The sequence below is a fragment of the Amblyomma maculatum genome, chromosome 10 (assembly GCF_055883805.1).
Source record: "Amblyomma maculatum isolate TAMU_Amacu chromosome 10, ASM5588380v1, whole genome shotgun sequence".
Lineage (NCBI taxonomy): Eukaryota > Metazoa > Arthropoda > Arachnida > Ixodida > Ixodidae > Amblyomma > Amblyomma maculatum.
This window is the reverse complement of record NC_139353.1, coordinates 22164407-22188099: the sequence shown is the minus strand read 5'-3', so window position 1 is coordinate 22188099 and position 23693 is coordinate 22164407. Positions and strand designations below refer to the sequence as shown.

Genomic DNA, 23693 nt, shown 5'->3' with positions numbered 1-23693 from the left:
TGGCTTTAGAAATACTCATCCAAAATGTGTGATGGTTGTGAATGCATTGCTAACTTCAATTTGCTTTTCCAGCAAAAATCTTTTTGAGGTATAACATCCCTAAGTGACGGAGGCTATGAGAGATACTGTAGTGGAGGGCTCCAACCACCAGAAATTTAAATTTCAACCGCCTGGGTTTCTTTAACATGCCTTGACATTGCACAGCACACGCCCGCCTTGCTTTTTGTAGCCATTGAAAAGCGGCTGCCATGCCTGAGATTTGATCCCGCATCCTTGGGCATACAGTCCAGCGCCCCAACCACTGCACCACTGCGGTGGGGCAGAATACTTTTGCAATGTGTTCAGTAGTTCGGGATGCAGAGCCTGTAAAATTGGTGAGATAGCTTTATGGAACTAGCAGATACTCTAATCTGAACGGTCTCAATTATCATAGATAGCCAGAACGGAACTTTGGTGGATGATAAGATTGTAGTATGCTTGTTGGCCTTAACGTTGAGTGTAAGGCTGGATGCATGTTTAGAAGTGCTGTAACGATGTAACAGTTGTACTATACCAGAGTTGCATAAAGTTTGATGTGAAGACAGCCGCTTACCGCATACTAAAACGCTGAGGATTTAGGCTGGCAATTTTTAATGAGGATGGCCGCTGCCACCATAGAACTGTGTATTGAAGCTAGCTTCTTGCTTGAAGTTCTGATCCTTAGTGTGAACTTTTTTTTTAACCAAAGGGCTTGTACATAGCCACTTAAGTACAAAGTTATGACTGTGCACTGTTGTGCCCATATGACTAGATTTTTTGATTTTTTTTTTTTTTGTGAGGCAGCTGCTTTTTATTTTTAGCAGCAGAGAATCGTTACTGACCTTGTTAAGACTGATTGCCTCGCTGTGAAAATGTTAGTACAGATGAAATGTGTTCAGGCAGGTAGGCAGGGCTTTCTGTCAAATTTGTTTTGATATTTGCATCCCTTAAGCGTACCCTTTTACCATCCTTTGAACCTTGTGGTGATAGCAAAGGATCATGGTGAGAGCATACATGCGTGAGTCATAAAAGTGTGCTGCTTCTATCTCAAACGTAGTCACCGCATCATACTAGTCTTAAAAAGAAGAGCTCTGTTATTGCATTTCATTCTCCTGCTTGTCACTTCAGCAGTGGAGTAGTACTTCAGAGGCAGTTCTTACATGGAAAACTACTATCTTGCTACAAGATTTTTGCAAATCCAAAAATAGCTTGAAACTCCTTTGAGGTTCATTTCAGTTTCACCAAACTCGATGTTTGCATATATAGTGGTGTTCATTAGGGTTGAATTTTTTGTTGTGCAAGTTTTGACACGGGTATGCTTGATCTTTCACCAATGCAGCTGAGTACCGAAATGCTGTAAATGGCACAGCAATCTGGTTTTTATCATTAGCACATTGCTTGCATTTTATAGCATATTATTATTCATGATTTTACAATTAAGTTCATTTTTCAACGATTGCTTCGTTTACTCAGTGCTGGTCATTGATGTTACATCGCTCGGGGTTTTAGGCAAATGCTTCCACATAACACAGGCACTTTGACACCTTCCAAAAAGTGCCCAAGTTCAGAAGTTTTGTGAGTAAGGTCGGATGTGTAGCCATGTTTGGAACCCTTTGTACCCTTGTGGTCAGTGTGCCACGTAGTAGCCCACAGAGCGTTGAGTGTCTACTGCTGCTGCTATTGTGCAGCACTAGCACTTACTTGGAGGCATGTGTCAGAGCCGGTGTGACGAGGTAGCCATTGGATACCGAGAAGAGCACCATGAGGATGATGAAAGCTGTGTCACTCTCGAACAGAACTGGAAGGTTGTAGCGGGGGTACGCGTTGCAGAGCAAGAACAGGGGGATGAACACGACTCTTCCAATGCAGAGGGTGAGAATTGTCTTCCTCCATTCTGCTCGCTGTATTTAGAAGACAGGAGGGACAGAAAATTAAACAGTAAGTCAGCATTATGATGCAAGGACAGTTTAAGCTGTTAGACAAGAACATCTTGGGGAAAAAGATGGGAGGGGCAGTCACATTGTTTTGAGCTCTCAACATTGATGTTGCATTTAATCCACTAGCCGAGAATATTTGCTCCAGGCCACAAAGTTAGGACCATGTAGGGGAAAACTGGGAGGAGTAGAACACCTGTAAATATACACAAATAATTTACTAATTCTCATTGCAGACACTGAAATCTTTTAAGTTTTGTTTTGTGGCCATACATTTTTTTTCTTTTTATGGCTAGAGCTTATTGTTTGCTTTCTATATGGACTGACATCTTGCTGTGGCTGAAAGTGATTGTGTCTGCTTTTCTGTATATTTAATAAAGGAGTGAGTGAGTAATCTTTATTAAATTGATCTGGCATGAAAGCCTAATTCACGCTGGAAGGGTACAGACACTAAAATTTCACTTACATGTTGAGCAAGACATTGGTATAGATGGATCACCAAGTGTTATTCACCTACAACCACAAGTTATATTTGAAATTAAAATTATTTCACCTGTTTTGATTTCAGCAGCCAAGTGATTACATTGATATCGAACATCATTATAGGTCTTGTGAGGCATAAAAAAAACAACTACATTATACTGCATTTACTCCCATAACTTGTGCACCCGTAATTTGTTACCGAGGTTAATGAAAAAAAAAGCATATCTTACTCTCCTCGCTCTGCGCAAGACCAACAACGTGCAAGCAGGTGCAGGGGATGATCGATGCGGCCATGCTGCCATGTGCAGCAGTGAAAGGTGCAAGTGGATGCCACGACACCACAGTAAGGAAGACGTCTCAACAAAAACCAGGCCAAAGTGAAGTGACGACAGGCTTGTTTTGGGCGAGAATGTGGAATTCAGGTTGCTTAAACCAACATGCCTTGCTCACCGTTTTTAACACTACAACACTCTAGAGAATTCGGCATTGGTGTTGTGAGCAAAAAATTGCAAACATATGCTTTTGGCAGGTGGGAGTTTGCAGGTGACATGGTCAGCAGGTTGCGAGATGTCGCGACACCGCATGATGCGTTTGGAGCTGGCAGTTCGTTCAAGTAGCTCCTTTGAGACTGGAATCGAGCACTCCAGGATGACCCTTGGATCCTGAATTAGACACGCTGCTGCTAGGCCACTTAGGCACATTTGTATGGCTTGGTTAAAAGTCTTATAACGGGCGAGTGATCTTTCAACTAATGTGGCAGCTTACAACTTAAGTGTCCACTTTTTCTTTTTGCAGATTTTTGCATGCATTACATGGCCTTCACTGATATTAGACGTCTTGGCTGCCGTTCAGCTGCTGGAACCAAAACATGAAAGGGGAAATCTAATTATAAATTATTCATTGGTTGTAGGCAAATGTCACCTGGTGATCTATGCCTACTAATGTCTTGCGCATAATTACAGAGCAGGAAATGTGTAGCCAGAGTTCGGTGTCTGCATAAAATCGTACACCTTTAATTGTGGCTACAGAGAAGTAAATGGACTTCTACTGCCATTCAACATCAAGGGATGGTAGAGGAGAGTATCTCACACCTCCTTCCACTGTAATTCTTCGATGCTGCTTTCTTTAGTTTTCTCATTTTGACCTAGACTCGCCAATCAAAGCTCGTGACGGACATTGCAGGCTTTTAACATAGCAGAAAGTACTAGTGTAGACATACACAGTGGCATCGGTGGGGCCAGTCGGGCATAATGCATATGCAGCCAGCGTCCACTAAGCCAGTATAAACCTCTTTTCTGTTTGCAAACAAACCAACACTGGCCTCCCAAAATAACTCTGGTGGGATGACTTCCACATTATTTGGTGTGGTGTCTTAATAGGTGCCAGTGCAGACGTGATAGAGTTTGCAGCCCCACTTTTGGGGGGTTTTGATCTCCTGCCCGATACCTGCAGTGAATATTTCAAGAAGCCAGATAGTTGATCTCGGGGCTGGTAGCAAGATTGCGAATAGGTCCGGAGTGTTCCTCTGTGCCAGTCGCTATAGTCTGTGAGAAACACAGAATAGTAGGGAATTGGTTTCTCCTTGTAGGGATAGAGAGTGTGGAAATTGCTGCCTGCTGGGCAGAAAGTGTAGCTGTAGCCTTACAAGGAAACGTCTGCATGCAATGATCATGCGCTGCAGGTTGTTTTCTTTTCATTGGACTGAATATTCTTACATGATCCTCCACTGATAAGGTCACCAGCATTTTCAATTAAAACTGTGGCTCCTAGCTTAGCTCACAAGAAGCAAGAACAAATAATTGCATTAATTGCCATGCTTATATAACACCTTATACTTGCATGCAGCGTGCTTGTGGGCCTGACAGAGGTAAGAATACAGCTTGTATTTGCAGTCTGGTGAATGAAGTACTGAAAGCCAGTAAGCTGGCGAACAAAAAGGGCAATTCAACAACCCCTCTACTTTCTACAGCAAAGTATGGCACTATGCTCGCTTGATGTGCCAAATTTCGAAATGGCCTTGGGAGCCCCATTTCCGTGTTGCCAGACCACTAAGTGGTTTGTCGATAAGGCAAATAAATGCTAGTATGCCTTTGCTATGGTAAAAGTCTTTATCTACTTTTCAGTTTTTCAATACTGAAATCGCTAATTCATTGTCGGTGCATGTTTATGCCACCTGAGGATCATACGTAAGATGTGTGCTATGGTGTTGTCTAGTAGGCAAAAAGTTAGGGTAGAAGTGTTTCAGTGTGGCTCACCAGCGGAAGGTAGCTGGAGATAATCCGGCCCACCAGGTCACCTACGTTGAACACCAGGAACCCGGAGACGGGCAGGAAGAATTTGTCTGGAACAAAGAAATGTCACTTCATAACTGTGATACTGCTGCAAAGAATCTTCAGTGTTAAACTTTAAAGCGTATGTTAGGGTAAATGAACGTTGTTGGTTTGGACTTTATACCTAAAAACTATGCATTATAATTTGAAATTTTTACCGATATTATTGATGCTCGTGGCCTTAACTTCACGTAGTTTGTTTTCTGCAGTGTTGTTTTTTCTTTAGATACTTGACTGGCAAAAATTGGGTTGTCAAGATGATAAGCATCTTTTCACAATAATGGAAAATGGTATGCCGATTAAGCTTTGCACATGAACTTCCCATGTTTGCAGCCTTGAACTGACCTAAAGAAAAATGCTCTCTACTTGCACTGTGCAATAAAAAAAAAAGAATAATATCATTTGTTCTATTGTCATCAGCAGTAAGAGAGAACTGTAAGCCTATTAACGTTTTCATACATATAGAGCAATGATTTTCTAAAATTTTAGCTTCGCGGATGTTGACAACAGGCTGCAGCATATTTTGAGAAAATTTATAGTAGTCGGGTGCTCAGTTTCTATGAAAAAGCACATTACAGTTGAAAAAAAACTTCAAAATGTCATTTTGAGATAAATAATAATAATAATAATTTGAGGCACAGTGTCTGTCTCACTTGTTCTGTGGACACCTGAACTGCCCGGTGTAAGGGAAGGGAAGAAGGTGGGAATGAAAGTGGAAAGAGTGAACGGGGTGTCATAATGGAGGGCTCCAGAGTAATTTCGACCACTTGGGGATCTTTAACGTGCACTGACATCGCACCGCACAAAGACGCCACTTTATTTCGCCTCCATCGAAACGCAGTGGTCGGGGTGGGACCCGGGTACTCCAGCTCAGTAGTCAGGCGTCTTACCACTGGGGGCTTGAGATAATTGCAGTTTTATGTTTCTGCATATATAGCGATGGTTCAGTAAGCACCAGTAGAATAAAATCGATTTCTTGTTTCCTTGGCACGTTCTTAAAGGTTTTTTTCTTTCTCCATCGTTTTTTATTGTTTAAAGGTGCTGCAGAGCTATGCCTTCACAGCATGTTGTTTATCAAGGCGGTTCAGAGAAAGGTAGATAAGTACACCTGGTTGATGCAAAAAAGTTTCAGAACAGCATTCAGTTCTTCATGATGATTACCATAGCAAGTGCAAGTGTCACAAGTAGCGATTTTTATGGTGCCGGCCTCAAAAAATGCTATAGTCAGTGGCGGCTTTTCACATGGTTCATTGATATTGTGCTTCCTATCATGGAAATGCCCGAAAAGCCACACAATAATACGAAATACTTGCTTTGTTACGGTTAGAACAACCTTTGAGAGACTGCTTCCATGGCAATATGCCACAGGATTGACTTTCTTGAGGCTGCAGTTGTGTGTACCCACACCATGAGCTCCCCCTAGAGACAGTTCACAGCCTGGCTCCCTGCTCCTATCTTCATTCGCAGATTAGTTCCTAAAGAACTTTATTTTTCTATAGTAACCATTCTTGCCGAGATTAAACTCGGTGATATGACAGAATAACATTAGAAATCAGCAAGATACAGTGAAAGCAATCCAAACAACACAGCGACAACAGCCTTTGCTTCAGTGCTGTACAAAAGCTTCTCTAATGGGAAAATATGCACTTCTACCAATAATGTTGCCAGCAGACCTAGGCGTTTTTCTTAGAAGAAATGGTATATGTAAAACACAAATGTAGGAAAACTGTAAGCAGCCATTTGTGTGCACAATTTTCAAACGCTGAGTGCATGGCATTTTACATCATTCTTAGGAGTGTACCTTCACATTCGCTGCTCCACGGGTTTGGTCCTCACGTTGTGTATTATAGAAATAAAGAAACATTTTGTAGTTAGTTTAATTAGCCTACCACACCCCCTTAAATTACAGGCTCAGTCTACAAATACAATTCATGAACATTCCATGTGGAAAGGCAGGGTTCCTGTTATGTCTGACATGCAACATTTTATTTTAACCAGTGCAAAGCTGGAGTTTATGCTTGTCGTTTGTGAGCGGCAATATAATGCAGTATTCTGTAAATAAATAAATAATTTGATGTTAGAATTACTGGGCAGCACTAGTATTGCCAGCCAGTACAGTATTGCTAGACTTGATGTATTCAAATGTTTTGATTGATGGGTTTTCAAAAGCTCGGAGCAATATATAATTCCTAAGCACTTCATGAAAGTTTTGTTGCAAACATGAATGGCTCAATTAGCACAAAAAATCTTGTGATAATTATAAACAGTGGTTATAGAGGGACATTATCCATACAGGGAACCACTAGGGTAAACAATGGCAGTATAAGCAGATAGAAAGCTCAAATCCATATCATATGACAGCTTTTCCTTGAATTATTTAATATTTAGCCAGAAACGCATGCTTTAGGATGCTGAATGCCAAATTTCGAAACCGAATTTAAAGTGCTTAACCAGAATCATATTTCCATGCGAAATCTTGAATATGTTCACACAACGTGTTCATTCGTATATATATATATATAGAGAGAGAGAGAGAGAGAAATGTGTAGTGGCGAACTTTTTTTTCGCGCACTCTCATGTTTCTGGTTAGAGCTCTGCGGTCTATGTCATCAGGAATTTTTAAACCTGCTTCATTCCTATTGTTCCCTCCAATCATAGTTTTGCTCTTGATATTGTAGCGTGTGCAACAGCAGCCGCTAGGCGGCTGCTCATCGAGAGTCTCGTGCGCGGACTCGAAGAAGTGGCCCCGTGGCGTTCGATGAGAAGCTGAAGTCGGCTGCTGTTACTCGGTGCTCCGGACCTGCTCTTCTGCGCCTGCTAGGTCAACCCTCCCAACAAAACCCAACCTTCTGGTTACGGGCCTAAACGGCTATGTGACAATATTAAAGAAGCAGGGAATTCGAGGCTAGTGTGTTCGAAGTATTCATGTTTTTAGTTTTATCAGAATAGTCGAACCTCGGTATAGCGAACGCGGCTATTGTGAATTGACTGTTTTTTGAACACGTCATAAACATTACACACATAGCTTTTAGCTTGAATGCCAAACGCGGGTACCCGTGAATTGAATGTATCAAACTCTCCAGCGCCAAGCGGTGCATGTTCGGATAGCAAGAGCGAGAAACAACTTTTATTGCCAAAAGAGTGTAATCATTAAGGCATGTCAGCCTGGCGTGGGCCCCAGGAGGGGGCGACGCTATGGGCCCACGAGACAAGCGCCAGCTGCGTCTTCTTGTCTGAGCACGTAAGAAGTTGGTCGAGGGGGTGGTCTTCCCCTACATCCCCAAAGGGTGTGTCCAATATGGCCGTTACTTCGCAATTGGAATTGGGGCAAATATATAGGGTCGTAGTCCCCATCCTTAGTCAGTGCCAATCACGAATAGCTGAGAATGGAATTTGTTTGAAGTTTAAGCAGCAGGGTGGCCTGCGCTCTGTCAAGGCAAGCGTCCGCGCCAAAGTTCGTGCTTTTTATGCTTTTAAGCTATCACCGCGACAGTGATGCTTGAGTCGGTGCCGCTGGTCTGGCAACTCATACAGCTACGCCAGAGTTCCGCCGCTAAATATAGCGGGCGCGGTTCTGCCGTCGCACTCGCCGTGCAGACAGTACAGCATCGTGTAGAGTAGGTGGTCCGGCAGGTCTACACGATGCTGTACTGGGGTCCGGCAAGGGTGGCTGTTCCACGTTCTACGGAGCTGGGACTGGTAGGTCAACGCCGCTTGCGGCGGCGGCTAGTCTGCCACCGAATTTTTATCTATTGTAGGCCGTCATTGCACCCGCCACCGCTTCGGTGGTGGGACGACGGCTGTTGCGACGCGCGTCTTTCTCTCCCTCTTCTTTTTCTTGTCTAATTTATCTTCTGTCCGCACGAGGCAGCGGAGGTGGCTCAGCTACAGAGCCAGTAGCAGGCCCGTGCATTTTCTTTTCCTTTTTTCTACAATCGCAACAACAGTACGGCAGGCGGCACACGTTCACGCCTCTTGCGCACTTCGACATCTCCACGGAAGCAGCGGCGTGCCCTCATGCCGGCTGTCACGGAGGTGGGAATGGCGAACAGCTTTTGCTCTGACGTGACGCTTTACACGCAACACGGCTGTGAAGCGGGGAAGACAGCACACAGGCAACCAAACTGGCGCATGATTTTTTGCAGCCTTCAAAATCGCCCGCAAGTGGTTTTGAAAGCTTGCAGAAAAAATTTTTCGTTCCTCTAGTATAAGGGTCGCCCGAGTTCGTCCCTTCACACGTACAACTGCCCATGTTTTACGCACACTTCTTACGAAATCTATTACGAAGCTCAGCTGTATCGAATAATGCTACAATATTTTTTCCCCTATTTGCTATGTCGACGTCAGACTGTTTCATTTACACACAGCTCTTTAAGTAGCAATGGGGTATGTGAAGTGTATCGGAGCGTTTTCGAATCCTGAAAGGCATTCTTACTTGTTATGGCAGCTCCACTGCTCGCATGTGTTGACACAACCAGGACCATGATTGCCGGGAAGATCGACAGTGTCACCCAAAATATAAGCGCGATGGATACGAAGTACATCCAACCCTGCGAAAAAACGAAAAAAAAAAATAACGGAACGATCAACCATCTGACTTGAAAATTATATGAAAGCAATTGATTTGCCCTTCTACTTAGTTATTTTTTCAAGCGTGAAATTTTGTTGGCGAGCCACCGTGGAGAACAGGGGCCCCAGGTAGCACAAGCGATCGGCCCGATATTGAAAATTGAGTGGCGATGTCTGGTCCGACAGTGCGTTGCCAATGTGCTACCAATAATGGTACAGCCATGTGGTAACATTGACCACTCTTGGACCAGTGATTTACATGTTTCCCCATGTTGACATTCAGGTGGCTAACAGCAGGCAGTAATCACCTTGCATATAGGATTGCTTGCCAACATTGTATGCACAATGATATATGATGACCAATATTGTGCAGCCATCTGCAATGTCTTGTCCATAATTGGCGAATCATGGCATACATTAGTAAATATTTTCCTGCCAGAGTATATGGCTTGTCGACATTGAATATATCTTGGCATTCATTGCTCAATATCATCCCGCCAGTCTTAGTGGCTTCCCAACATTATATGCATCTTCACTTCCAGTGGCCGATATTGCCCAACGAACGGTGGCTACTGGACAACAATGCACATATATCATGGCATGCATTGGTAAATATTGTCCTGCCAGTATTGAAGGCTTGTTAACATCGAATATATATTGGCATACAATGGTCAATATCCTCCCGCCAGTCGCCATGGCTTCCGAACATTGTATGCATCTTCAGTTCCAGTGGCCGATATTGCCCAACGAACGGTGGCCACTGGACAACAGTGCACAAATCATGGCATGCATTGGTAAATATTGTCCTGCCAGTATTGAAAGCTTGTTAACATCGAATATATCTTGGCATACATTGGTCAATATCCTCCCGCCAGTCGTCATGGCTTTCGAACATTGTATATCTGCAATTACAGTGGTCGATGTTACCTGACGAAGTGTAATGGCTTGCCAAAATATCATACATCTTTACATAGGTTTATTAATATTTTCCTGCCATCATTGATGGCCTGTCAACTCGGAATATTTACTGCCATACGATGGTCAATATTTACTACCAGTTGAGATAGTCTCCCAATATTTTATCGATCATGGTTTATAGTGGTCGATATTTTATGGGCAGCTGCGATGGCTTGTCAACATTTCACGCATCATTGTATGCATTGATTGATATGATCCTGTTAGTATAGATGGAATAACTATATTGAATACATTTTGGCATACAGTGGTCGATGTGACCCCGCCAATTTTGGGGTCTTTCCAACAGTGCATATGACTGGGTTATAGTGGTCGATATTGTCCACATAGTTATGACGGCTGGAAAAACATTGCACATAACATCACATGTGTTGGCCGGTATTGGCTTGCAGATATTAACAATTAATTCTCAACCTGTATATCCTGATATATTTTTGACGTCCCTAACAATACTGTCGTGTCCTTCGCGATGGCTTTCAAGCATGTTTTATGCATCGTCAATGATATATTAACAGTAGTAGAGAACATTTATTCAAGGAAAATGGCTTAGGCGGTAAGGGCGCGGTTGGTATAGGGTCCTCCCCCATTGCTCCGGTGGCTGAACCTCTGCCGGGGTAAGGCTTCATTTTCTTGACAAACCCATGCCATGAGATAAAGGCAGACATTCTTGAGCCAAAACATTTAGAAAGCCCCGAAATGCATAACTGGGTGGCACTACGCATGCACGCAGGGCATGCCTTGTGCAATGTGCACGTCATTGCCATCGAGTCGGACGATTGGCTTATGCCGTCTACGAAGTGCTTAGAAATGCCCGACTGTTGCGCTGTTCTGAACTGTGAAGAAGTTCAGTACTGCGGTGGAACGCGCAGCAGTTACGGACCCTAAAATTCCTTCTATGCGTCTTCAGCGTGATGCGTGAGGCCACTCATGTCAAAATTTTAAGAATACTTGGTCGCCCTCCTCAATAAAATCGCAACCGCGCCGAACCGGATGATAACACGAAGGCGAACCGGATACAGGGACCTAAAACGCTAAACGAACTCTCCTGAGTAACTGTCTGGTTACATGCTGCGCTGCCGGTGAAGCAGCAAGCACACTGGTCAATCTTCATTTCACGCTGGTTTCGTGACAAAAAACTGAAAAGGTTTGGTTTGTGGGGTTTAACGTCCCAAAGCGACTCGGGCTATGAGACGCCGTAGTGGAGGACTCCGGAACTTCCCAGTAAACGCCTCAAACACCCCACTGCACGCTGCCTGTATGCTGCGCTGCAGTTGCACGCGCGTCAAAAAGTGTATTCCTTCATCCCACACTGATTTCGCGGCGCCTCTCGTGGTTGGTTTTAGGTGAGCCGCCGATTGGTACTAGCGCAGCATCTCTGCGGCTTTTCAGCACCCTGTGAGGTAGCTGTGGAGGTTCTTACGTGAAGTCGCACGTGACGGATGTTTCACCACATGAACGACGAACAGCACGTAACAGGCACGGAGTTTCGCTGGAAAAACTGCAATGTCACTCGGACTGAAGTTAGAGACGAGGGCATTGGCGCCGCCGTGACATAACATCTTCGAAAAAAAAAAGATAAATGAAGAGGCTACTATCGTCCTAAACGGAGTGTAGATGTGGACTCTGTCAGCAGGCTGCACAGATCGGTGGCGGCTAGCGAAACCCTGAAAACGAAACTATGCGGCTAGACTGCTTGTCGATCCTTAAATGCCTGCCTTCGCGCGAACGTCAGAGGGACTCGGGAAGCAACGTACTGAGGATATAATATTTGGACGAACGTTTGCTATTTATCAACGTCATACCGCGACACGGCGCTACTTCGGGAAACCAGCCTAATGAACTGACGCCAGCCGCAGGGACTCCAAACAAACGAGCTTCCGATGCCATTAATTTTCATTTACGCTTGTCGACAGTCCTAATAATATGCATTAACGAAGTTTTACTGTAGTAATGGAATTAATGCTTTTCTGTTGTAATTTAAAGGTATAGCCAAGACGAAGTTACTGAATCGAGGCGGGCAGTACAAAAATATCGATTCGAGCAGCTTGCTCTGCCATTGCAGCCCCTCCAAAAGTTTCTTTTGGATGCTCACCCCCTTGAAGATTTGCCATGGTGATGCTTTGCCGCCTTTTTCCTCCAGCGGCAACTTTTCAAGGCTCTTGTATGTAACTGCAAGAGAGGCAGGTGTATATAGATTGGACTCCTACAAATAGCTTTATTGCAACATGCGTGATGTAAGGGGTGCATGGTCGTTTCGAAAAAAGAAAATCAGAGTACACCTGGTGGTGATAAAATGTGGACAAAAACAATCTAGTATGCATAACAAGACCTTCTTGCATAGTTTTGTTGCAAGAACCAAATGATTGACATGTGAAATAAATAACATTCGACACAAACAAAGAATACACATGCACATAAAAAAATTTAAAGCCTAATTGTTTAGTTGGTGATGACTGTCTGCTACTCACCTGCTTGTGTAGAAATGTAGTAATGATAGAACTCCTGCAATGGAAATATTTCACGGTCAGCAGTTGTCATATATTGGGAGGGCTCCCAGCAGCTGTTAGTCCAGGGCCCGCATTCCAAGTTTGCGTCGTTATCGTGTCGCTATCTCCCCGACCTCGAGTCACCTGATTGGTGGAAACGCTGGAAAATGATGTTGCCACCTCTTCTGGTTCTGCAGTGGCAACACCCATTTCCGGCGTTTCGACCAATCAGATGGCTAGAGGTCACGTGAGATAGCGACACTTCGATAACGACGCAAACTCGGAATACGGGCCCTGGAGACACAGCGACCGAACGAGCTTCGCTAAGTCCTTATAGCATGGTAGTTAGATGCACCTTGCCCAGCTAGGCCTCCTGATGTCGCGTGACGTATGGAGAACACAAAGTCGCCCAAGAGCACATGGGGCACGGAAGTGTGACGTGACGGACCGGATGAACTCGTTCGTCAAACTGCGCGTAACCGGCGCATAAACATTGACGAAACGAGTCCTCCGGCCATCAAGGAACACATCCACCGTAATCACACGGCCATCTACTTCAAACGTACAATGAGCACTTGCTCTAAATGCCGGACTAATAAAAATAACCCCGACGCCGCAACACCGTGAGTCCGTTAAAGAAAAATTACGAGGGACTTGAGCGACTAAAGTAGTGATAGGCGAAAGCCTGAGGAGTGTCATCTTGTCTAGCGTTCCTGCCATCTGCAATCCCACACTCGAACGCGCGCCAAGGAACGCCACGCGACAGCCGCCGCAAAAGCGGGACACACTTTGTCTACGACAGTATGAACCATTAAAAAGGCTTTCGTCTTAAGAGAACGAAAATCAATAATGTTTGCGGGTGTGTGGAAGTTACATTCCTGCAAAAACAAAACATCGATGCGATACTGTCGCAGAATAATCCGCGTGTCCGTGATAGCAATCGCTAGGGTGCTCGCTAGGAAAGCGATAGTTTTCAAAGCCATATTAAAAAGTGTCCATAAATTTATCGCCAAATATGCAATTTTTGATTGCGCAATTCGACACAAAAGCTTGGATTACAGTCTTCAGCTATCTTTTAGTTAGTATTTCTTACCGCGCGCACTTTTTTTAATCAAACAACTGAAAAAGCTGCGCAAAGCTTTGAACATAAAGAGAAAAAATTAAGAGGACGCACAAGTTCCGCCGTTAAGTGTATGAAGCGATAGCAAGTGCTCATGGACAATGTTTTTCACTTGTTTAATTTCATATAATTTTTTTTTATTCTATATCTTCTCTTACAACCTGCGAGGCGATGACGTCGCCAGTAAACTCGGGCGCTGCTGCTTGAAACTTGATGCATCCCAGACCGCAACGCGCTGTTCGATGCAACGGCGGGGGACTCCACCGTTAAGGGTATGACGCAATAGCGTTTCACATGCACACGGACGTTTTCTCAGTTTTTGTTTAATTTTTTTTTATACGCTAGCATCAGCAAACATCGCCTTTACATTTTGAGCATTTTGACACCTTTGTACCCTCTTAAGGCGAAAGCCTTTTTAAGTTCATGGAACGAAATCCCGTGCGCGAGATTTGTGCGCGAGATCTGTCATATTCCGCGAGATTCCACGAGGTTAATTCTTGTCTAGCGTTCCTGCCATCTTCAATGCCACACTTGAACGCGTGCCAAGGAACGCCACGCAACAGGGGCGATGGTGTGCCGTCTCATACTCACACTTGCCTGAGAAAGTGTGACAGATACGTCGCCTTTATTTTCCCGTAAACCAAATATAAATAATCGGTAAACAGCTTAAATCAATCATCTGAAAGCAGCAAGTAACAAGAACGTCGAAAATACAGCAATAAATCTGGTAGAAATACATGCTACCGCGATGCACTTTCCAAATCCGACCATTTTTATAGCCCGCACGTTTGCTTATATATTCCCAGTAGGAAACCTCCAGCAAACGTTGGTAGTGAGCTGGTAATAATCCGAGTTTGTAAAAGAACATCTCGTGTCATATACACAGTCTATAGCGGGCAATAACTGAGAGGTTTAACTGCAAAAATCTGTTAGCTAATGGGCATTAGTACTATACAAGCAATTGAAAAAAAAAAAAATGCACAGACCATTGCTTGAAAATGATATTGCTCTGATGTCTTCATGCATCACGACTTCAGTTGACTTTTTACATTAGAAATATAATTCCAAAATCTCATCAAGATTTGATGTGTGAGTATAATGCAGAATACGCGATGCAAAAACTCATCAACAATTTATGATATCGGTATGATGCAAGAGCACAACAGACGTTGCTCTCGTGATTAATTTCTCATGAGTCATCATGATTACTTCCTGATGACATCAGAAAGTCAATACTAGTATTCATTTTTGTAAGGGACGTATCTCAAGCAGGCAGGTAGCAGACGACCCGCTTGAGCCGCGTTGCAACCTCCTTGCTTCAGACGCGTCAGTAGACGCGGTACCTTTCATATGCGTACAAAACTATACCTATACAAAGTATAACTTATAGTTATACTTATAGTTTTATACTTATAAAACTATATATATTGTAAGGTAACGCGAAGGTCGGACTTGGGGAATCAGGCTTTATTGCAGACCTGAAGCCTTGGTCGCACACTGCAGCCAAACACACTCCGCGATGACGATGGGTATCTACAAGAGGGAGCAGGATGAAGATGAAGCAGCACTACGGTGGCTGCAGCACGTTCAGCCGTGTGGAAGAAGAAGCGCCACACAGTGCTCACACTATTTCGCCCGCGCAGTTGAAGCGGCCAGCCTGGCCGCAGTTAGTCCGCAGGATTGCGCCGAATAAAAGGTTTCATACGTGAAACGTGGACAACTTCAGTGCCACGGTAACGACTGTCCGGAGGAGGGTGAAGAGGAGAGACGCGATAGTTGACCGGGGAGGTTTTTGCAAGAACTGTGTAAGGACCAATGTAACGGTGCTGTAACTTGTCAGAAAGACCAGGAGTGCGTAATGGGGTCCAAAGTAACACCTCGTCGCCGGGACGGAACGAAACTTGGCGATGGGTTGCATCATAGCGGCATTTGCGGTCTTCCTGGCTGGCTTCCGTGTTGACGCGAGCAAGCCGGCGAGATTTGGCCACTCGGGAAAGGAACTGGTCAGGAAGAGAGGGCGAGGAACTGGCATGTGTAGAAAGGAAAGAGGCGTCAAGAAAGGTAGCAGGAGAACGGCCGTAAACGAGGAAAAACGGGGTGTAACCTGTGGTCCGCTGTACAGCCGTATTGTAGGCGAACGTAACAAAAGGAAGTATTACGTCCCAGTTTCGGTGGTCCTGGTCGACGTACATAGACAACATGTCAGAAAGCGTGCGGTGGAACCGCTCAGTCAACCCATTGGTCTGCGGGTGATAGCTGGAGGTCAATTTGTGATGTGTGGTTGAGGCCTCAATAACTTCGGCTACAATCGTCGACAGAAATGTCCGACCACGATCGCTGAGAAGCACTTGAGGGGCCCCATGACGCAGTACGAGCGATTCCAAAAAGAAGGTCGCGACCTCATGTGCTGAGCCATTAGGCAGGGCAGCGGTCTCAGCGTAGCGTGTTAGGTGGTCGACGGCGGTGACGATCCAGCGATTACCTCGTGCGGACAATGGAAGTGGCCCGTATAAGTCTATGCCAACAACGGCAAAAGGAGTAGCTGGGCAAGGTAGCGGCTGTAGTAGGCCAGCAGGAGGAGAAGTTGGCCGTTTGCGGCTCTGACATGGCAGACAAGAGGCGACGTATTTTGCCACACTTGAGGCGAGGCCTGGCCAGAAGAAACGGGTTTTCACGCGGTGGTAAGTTTTATGAAAGCCTAAGTGACCGGCTGTAGCATCATCGTGGAAAGCCGCCAGGATACGGGTGCGAAGCGCTTTCGGAATAACGGGGACCCAACGGGTGCCTTCAGAGCAATAAATATAACGGGACAGCACGCCGTTGTCAAGTTTGAAATTTTGGAGTTGTCTGCGCATCCTAGCGGTAGGAGGGTGAGAAGCACCGGTGAGAAGGTTGATTAGGGAAAGACAGTAGGGATCGGCTTGCTGGTGTGAAATAATGGCGTACCGATCTGGAGCAGCGGCAGGAGTAGCACAGGGGATGTTTGGAGCTCTGGACGACATTGCGACGCCGAGGGTGCACGCAGGAAGGCGCGAAGAAGCACTAGGTGGTGATTCTGGGAGCGGGCAGCGGGAAAGAGCATCGGCATCTCGATGTTTGCGACCTGATTTGAATATGACATCGAAGTGGTATTCCTGCAAACGCAGAATCCAACGGCCAAGGCGTCCAGTCAAATTTTTGAGGGTTGATAACCAGCACAGAGCGTGGTGATCGGTAACGATCGTGAAATGGCGGCCGTAGAGGTAGGGGCGGAATTTCTGAACTGCCCAAACGACGGCGAGGCACTCTTGCTCTGTGATAGTGTAGTTGCGTTCCGCTGGTGTTAGAGTTCGACTGGCAAACGCAATTACTTTTTCCCGAGAAGCGGTGTCACTTTGCAGAAGTACGGCGCCGATACCGACGCCGCTGGCATCGGTGTGGAGAATGGTAGCAGCAGTGTCGTCGAAGTGAGCGAGAACAGGGTCCGAAGTGAGGGCATTCTTTAGGGTTTGGAAAGCTTTTTCGCATTCTTCGGACCAATTGAAAGTAGTACTGTCGGTAAGGAGGCGGTGGAGCGGTGCAGCAATGGTAGCGAAATTGCGAATGAAACGGCGAAAGTACGAAGACAGGCCAAGGAAACTGCGTAGTTCCTTAGTCCGTTGAGGGCGTGCAAAGTTCAAAACTGCAGCAAGCTTGTCAGGGTCGGGTCGAATGCCATCGCGGCTGACGAGGTGGCCCAGGATCTTGATTTCTTTCTTGGCGAAATTACACTTTTTTGTGTTCAGCTGGAGACCGGCGGATGCTAGGCACGTTAATACTTGATCAAGGCGGCATAAATGATCAGAAAAAGTCGCAGAGAAGATAACTATGTCGTCCAGGTAGCACAAGCATGTTTTCCACTTAAGTCCTCTAAGAACAGTGTCAATCATGCGCTCAAACGTAGCGGGGGCATTACAAAGTCCAAAAGGCATGACATTGAATTCGTAAAGCCCATCGGGAGTAGCGAATGCGGTTTTTTCTTTGTCGGCTTCGTGCATCGGTATCTGCCAGTAACCGGAACGCAAATCCAAAGTGGAGAAATATTCGGCGCCCTGAAGACAGTCGAGGGAGTCGTCAATTCGTGGCATAGGGTAAACGTCTTTGCGAGTGACTTTGTTAAGTGCGCGGTAATCAACGCAAAAACGCACGGAGCCATCCTTTTTTTTGACCAAGACGACCGGAGATGACCAGGGGCTAGCTGATGGCCGAATAATGTCTCGTCGGAGCATATCATTCACATTATCTTCTATGATTTTACGTTCTGATAAGGAAACACGATAAGGGCGGCGGCTAACAATAGAAGTACCTTCTGTAATAATGCGGTGCTGTGCAGAAGACGTTCGGCCCAAGGTCGGAGAAGTGACATCAAAGGAGGCTTGGTGTTTTCGAAGTAATTCCTGCAAAGCTTGGCGGTGAGTCGCAGGAAGGTCGGGATTGATGGTGCCAAAGAGAACACAGAGAGAAGCATCAGAAGAAGCTGCTGGTGAGGAAGAGGGGGCGGTAAGGGTGGTGAGGGACACCGGGTGAATGTCCAGGGCACAAGGAAAACATGTCCCTTTAGTCAGCACAGTGGGCTCTGGCGAAGTGTTCGAAGCAGCGACAAGCGCTGTGCCATGTTCAAACCGAACAAGACTTGGTGGTAGCGCGATTCCACGGGTCAGATGGCGATCAGAAGGCACGATTAGCACATCTCCGTTATCAATGTCAGTAGCAGTAAGCGCAACAAGTTGTTCGCATCCAGGGGGCAACACTGAGTCAGTAGCGGCAAGTAGGCGATAACGGGGCTCGGGAGGTTCAGAAGACGGATCGCTCTCGGTCATGTAAATGACCCTGTCGCGACACGAAATGCTGGCTGATGCGGCAGACAGAAAATCCCAGCCTAAAATAATTGGGTGAGCGCAGGGTGACATCACGGCAAATTGTACATGGTGGCGGACACCATCAACAAAAACTCGCACAGTACACTTAGCAGAAGGCCGAATTATTGCACCATTAGCTCCACGGAGTTCAGGTCCATCATAAGGCGTTTTCACTTTTCGCAAGCGGGAGCACAAGTCAGTGTGTATCACAGAAACAGCGGCGCCCGTGTCAACCAAAGCCTCAACAGACAAACCTTCAACCCGCACTAAAATAATATTCCAGGGACGTTCCGGAGGATTTTTGGGATGGTCGAAGAGTGCAGTTTTCCCTCCTAAAACTGCAGTGGTCAGTTTTCCGACAAGCGGGGGGTCGTCAGAGAAGCTTGACGGAGAGGCGAGGTTGAGCGGCGAAAAGGCGAAGTAGAACGGCGTCTTGAAGGCCTGTAACCAGCAGGCGGAGCGGGGCTTTCTGGCGGGGGTGATGAACGTCGGGGATAATCAGGGAATGAACGGTGGTTAGAGCCGGAAAAGCGAGGAGGGTAGTCTGCTTCAAATGATTCGTAGCCGCGGCGTTCATTCTGGAGCCTGCGACGACAGAAGCGGGAAATATGGCCTCGGTACCCGCAGTAATAACAAACAGGGCGGGCTGGGCGCCAGTTAGGGTAGTATGTCGGCGCCGCGGCAGGTGGTGCCAATGCAGCGACATGAGCAGTGGTAGGCGCTCCAACTGCAGGCGGCAAGGATGTGACCTGGGCGTACGTTGGCGCCTGACAGATGGTAGGAGCGACCGATGTTGGCGGGCAATAGGTCATTGAGGCCAGCTCTTCTTTGACAATGCTACGCAGGCCGGCACTTGAAGGATGTGGCTCAGATGCAGGGCGGCACAAATTACCTTGAGCCGAGAGCTCTTCACGAATTAATCCGCGAATAAGAGCACGGAGGTCAGCTTCGGCAGTGAAACCAAATGAAGTGGGATCAGGCTGCAGGCGTATTGACTGTAGTTCGTCAAGGCGTTGACAGGTCGATATGATGGCGTCAATTGTGGTAGGGTTCTGCACGGCCAGGGCGTTATAGGCGAGTGGCCCAATACCTTTAAGGACGTGCCGAACCCGCTCGGCCTCTGGCATGGTGTCATTTATGCGCCGACAAAGTGCTAGAACATCTTCGATATAAGAGGTATAGGTCTCATTGGACCGCTGAAGTCGGGCTTCTAGCTTCTTCTTGGCGGACTCCGTGCGAACAGTAGGAGCGCAGAAAATCTGGCGTAACTTTTGTTTAAAGGTAGCCCAGTCAGGAATCGTCGATTCATGATTTAGGAACCACGTTTTGGCCACATCCGTCAAATAAAAGGACACATTAATTAGTTTAAGCGAATCGTCCCACCGGTTGAAAGCACTGACCCGGTCGTAGCTGTCGAGCCAGTCATCAGCGTCGTCGCCTCGGAGACCGGCGAACATTTGCGGGTCGCGCTGAGGGCTGCTGACAGTCCAAGTGGCAAGGGGAGCTGGAGTCGAGTTGGTAGAAGCCGAAGTAGCGGAGTGGCCCTCTTGAGTCATGACGATGGTGGTCGGGGTCAAACGGCGGCCAGAACGAAGCTCCAGGTGGATGCAGGTGACGAAGCAGCGGGGAAATCAAGGCGCACCTCCACCACGTGTAAGGTAACGCGAAGGTCGGACTTGGGGAATCAGGCTTTATTGCAGACCTGAAGCCTTGGTCGCACACTGCAGCCAAACACACTCCGCGATGACGATGGGTATCTACAAGAGGGAGCAGGATGAAGATGAAGCAGCACTACGGTGGCTGCAGCACGTTCAGCCGTGTGGAAGAAGAAGCGACACACAGTGCTCACAATATTTTGGTGCAACCAGTATGGGGGTTCATTTCTTCCGTGCTATGTGTCACTGACCTTCCGAGAGAGGATGATGCACATACAGCTTCTCGTATTTGCAAGCAAGACACTCACCGTTTTCACTAATATTGCAAAGCAGATCTGGGTGAAAATTAGTGTGACGACAGCTAGGAGGAAGTAGAGCAAGGCACTCGTAGTAGCCGATGCATCACCTAGCAAGCACAGGATCTGTGCCACTGTTGCAAAAATTCCGCCCATCGCCTGCAAACAAAAAACATATATCTTTTTTGCCCTGCGACTAATATGTCTCCTTATAAATTACTTTTGGAAGGTCTTTAGGTCCTATGTTTTCTTTATTAGCATCAACGTAAGCGGGCTACATAAAAGGTTGCTTGCTGGCTTGTCAGAGAGTGGCAGGTAGAAACTTCCTCGCATTTCGATTTTCTTTCCAATCTATCTAACAACAAGAAAAATACATATGCTGCCTGTTGCCAAGGTAATGAATATTTTTACTCTATTTATATTTGTAAAGAGCCATATACCTTCGGCAGTCGAGCATACCTGTCCATTTAGGTTGGAGGCCATGTATTTTTCAGGAAAGCAACCAGCGAGGCCCGTGCCTCCTCCTTGCAGGAATCCACAGAAGACTGAGGAAAAGCAATGAAAACGCAATGTAACACTCCCAACGTATACGTTGTTTCCATATATACATATGTATATACGCTTTATCATGCACAACCGTGCCACTTACTGTTGATCAGGACCACGATGACCAACGTGGCTGCCATGAAAGCTGTCTGGTCTGCAGAGAAGAAATGTAGCCCTTCTTAGTGGAATCGGAAAGATCTGCACGAACTAGCGCAATTAGCAACCTATCCACTGCTACTCCACAATATTAAACCGGACTGCATGCATTAGTGATCTGGATCTTTGCCGAAAGGCCTGAGCGCTTTCACACTCCAGAATGCCTTTGCACGTCATGAGCATAGCCATATGAGGGAGCACGAGGACAAGGAATGTACGTGACGTAGAACTCATTTTCTTTGCATTTGGACATCGAAATCGTGAATCCTGCCGGACACACATGCGGAGAACCCCCCCCCTCCCCCCTCCTCTCTCTCTCTCTCTCTCTCTCATGTCCCAGGTAGCTGAGAGATAATAGTTTCGGCTTGCGAAGCAGATGGTCCACCTCTCGAGCCCTCGAAAGCGGTACGTTTCGGTCACCTGATGCGCGATCGCCTTTCTTTGTCTTGAGAGGGATACATCGCTTGTGCAAATACCAGTTCACCGTGAACCTTCTGGCTATCGCATGCGCATCCTTCAAAACCCCACGCCTCTACACTCTCAACTGGGGCGAAGCCAGCAGAAAGGGCGACAGTCGCTGTGGTTACGCTTGGAAGCTGCATAGCCAGGCGCCACAAATACTATTTAATGATGCAGCGGCGGCGTCTCTACACAAGCGGCGTCTTACGTTCGTCCGTGTCGACTTTGACCAGGGCTGCAGTGGCTACGAAGAACAGCGTGCACCCCAGGAGAGGCCAGCCGATCCGCACAGAGGGCCGGATACTGCGCATGTGTACAGTAAACGGCTACGTTACTGCGCCTGCATACTGCAAGTGGTCGCTGCCAGGGCATCTTGTGGATAAAGACTGTGCGACCTCACTCTGACATGGAGAACAGTTATGTTTGACTTATGTCCAGAATCTGGGTGCTGCATCTCGGAGGGAGTTGTGTACTTTCATGCATCGTAATTTAGAGCGCGTGCAAGGTAAGTGTGCAGTATTACACAAGCTAGGAATTTTATCTTCGGTGCCCGACTGAGCGCGCGCCGATCCTTTCAGTTATGCTCGCACCCGATCGATAATGATCTGGTTTTATCCCGATACAAATCGGTTTTGTTCCTGCGCCACCTTGCCTCAGTGACCAGCGCGCTGTGGTCATCCATACTCACGACCCCTTTCGACTTTATGGAGGCTGCTAGGATTTCGACCTTTGACATAATTGAAACGCGCACGTCGGTCGAGTGAACTAAATGGTTCGCGCCTGCTGTAACTATATAGTTCGCGTCAGCTTTTAGTTGAAGTAATGAAACAGATTAAAACACATGTGACCTGCTGTCCTCTAGCTGTATTTTAAACAACTAGCAGCGTTGTTCCATATACATTTTGCTCTGCCCCCTATGATAGCAATGAATGCAATTTCCAGCTTGCGTATACGTTCGTGTCTGTGAACATACCGGTGGCTGAGGTAGGTGTTGAGGACTAGGGATAGGATGTATGGCGCCTTGCTGGCGATGGCCAGGTAGCTGGTGAAGGCCGCCTGCATGTCGCTCTTCTGGCCTGACGTGGTAGGTGCGCTCACGTTGCGGAATTTGTACCGCCAGTACTGCATTGCGTGAGAGGAGACCGGAAACGAAAGCAGCGCTCTTAGCTGAACCAAGAGCATAACTACTTTACTGTCACTTCGTCAAAACACATGAAGTACAAACACATATCGCAAGTGCAGATTGCCTCAAGTAAGCAGGGCCAGTCTAAACATAGGAACAACGTACGTGATATAGGTCGTATTGTAAAAACCTCTGCATTCGAGACACTCTAAAAGACTATAGACACCAAATTTTGGTGGCATTTTTCTTCTTGTTAATAATGCCTAAGTCATTCCTGTATATCGATCTATACGCAGTTTCTGCCTACGATCGATATATAATTTATAATTGAATTTTATTTTTTAACCAGTTTCGGTTTCTACAGCCGAGAGGTGGATGTGACGTCACAATCATGTCTTGACGCGCGACATGAAAAAAAAACAGCGATATAGTCGCTCATTCCTCATTTGTAGTGATTCCTATTTTCGAGGCAGGCTGGCTTTATTATCGTAGTGAATTCAAATGAAACAGAAATGATTATATCGCTGTATTTTCATCACTCGCGTGACCTAGACTTGACTGTGACGTCACAGCCATCGCTCGGCTGTTGAAACCGAAACAGGTGAGCAAAGAAATCCAGTTATAAATTATTCAGCAGTCGTAGGCAAATGTGACGTGGTGATCAGT

General features: G+C 46.3%; 1 protein-coding gene across 2 annotated transcripts in view; it reads right to left on the bottom strand.

Annotated features, from left to right (window-relative positions):
* The window catches only part of LOC146175824 (equilibrative nucleoside transporter 2-like), an 83772-nt gene that overhangs the window by 2298 nt on the left and 57781 nt on the right, over positions 1-23693 (bottom strand). For both annotated transcript variants that reach the window (XM_084582177.1, XM_084582176.1), the window contains 10 exons: positions 22878-23026; positions 22113-22207; positions 21393-21443; positions 21203-21288; positions 20756-20902; positions 12778-12811; positions 12402-12478; positions 9201-9315; positions 4691-4776; positions 1720-1919 (listed from right to left, as the gene is read on the bottom strand). In XM_084582177.1, coding sequence (XP_084438303.1) covers positions 1720-1919; positions 4691-4776; positions 9201-9315; positions 12402-12478; positions 12778-12811; positions 20756-20902; positions 21203-21288; positions 21393-21443; positions 22113-22207; positions 22878-23026 — 1040 coding nt within the window. The remainder of the gene's footprint in view (positions 1-1719; positions 1920-4690; positions 4777-9200; positions 9316-12401; positions 12479-12777; positions 12812-20755; positions 20903-21202; positions 21289-21392; positions 21444-22112; positions 22208-22877; positions 23027-23693) is intronic.